The sequence below is a fragment of the Pteropus medius genome, unplaced genomic scaffold (assembly GCF_902729225.1).
Source record: "Pteropus medius unplaced genomic scaffold, Ma_sr-lr_union100, whole genome shotgun sequence".
NCBI lineage: Eukaryota > Metazoa > Chordata > Mammalia > Chiroptera > Pteropodidae > Pteropus > Pteropus medius.
The window spans coordinates 9,483,554-9,484,049 of NW_024342467.1; the positions used below are offsets into that span (position 1 = coordinate 9,483,554).

The 496-nt window shown below is 53.6% G+C and overlaps 1 protein-coding gene across 1 annotated transcript in view; it reads right to left on the reverse strand.

The window, feature by feature from the left end:
* Nucleotides 1-419, reverse strand: part of SP8 (Sp8 transcription factor) — a 4,632-nt gene extending 4,213 nt beyond the window's left edge. The window contains 1 exon segment of the mRNA XM_039862503.1: nucleotides 289-419. Within this exon segment, the coding sequence (XP_039718437.1) occupies nucleotides 289-309 (21 nt within the window). The 5' untranslated portion in view covers nucleotides 310-419.
* Between the last annotated feature and the right edge of the window lie 77 nt (nucleotides 420-496).

Consider the following 496-nt stretch of genomic DNA (forward strand, 5'->3'; position numbering starts at 1 on the left):
CAGGTAAAATGGGCAGGGCGCGCGTCTCCCGGGCAGGGAGCGGCCGGGCGCTGCGAGGTGGCTTGTCTAAATGCCCTTCGAACCTTTTCCTGCGCTGAAAAAAAGTGACTCTGCCCCCCTCTCCCCCTCTTTCTTTTCTCCAAACTCACTTGTATTTAAAGGGTGTGGGGGGGGGAAGCTTTCAATAGAGACTGATAGCCCGTGGCCTGGCCGGGGCGACTTTAACCCCCTCCGATCGTCAATAAAAGGAAACTAATTAAACCAGCAAGAGAAAATCCTGAGACTCACCCCTAGAAGTGAAGTTGCCATCACACAAAAGTGCCCTCTCCTCTCAGAGGATCTTTTTTATATTGATAAATCAGAGGCAGTGTTTTTTTTAGAGGTGTGCAATACAATGATCAGTTCCGCCCATTCCACCACAATTGTAGCTCCCTCTCCGGCTTTGAAGTACCGCGGAGGCGCGGCCAGCCAATCTGCGGCCTCGCCGGGCCGCGCC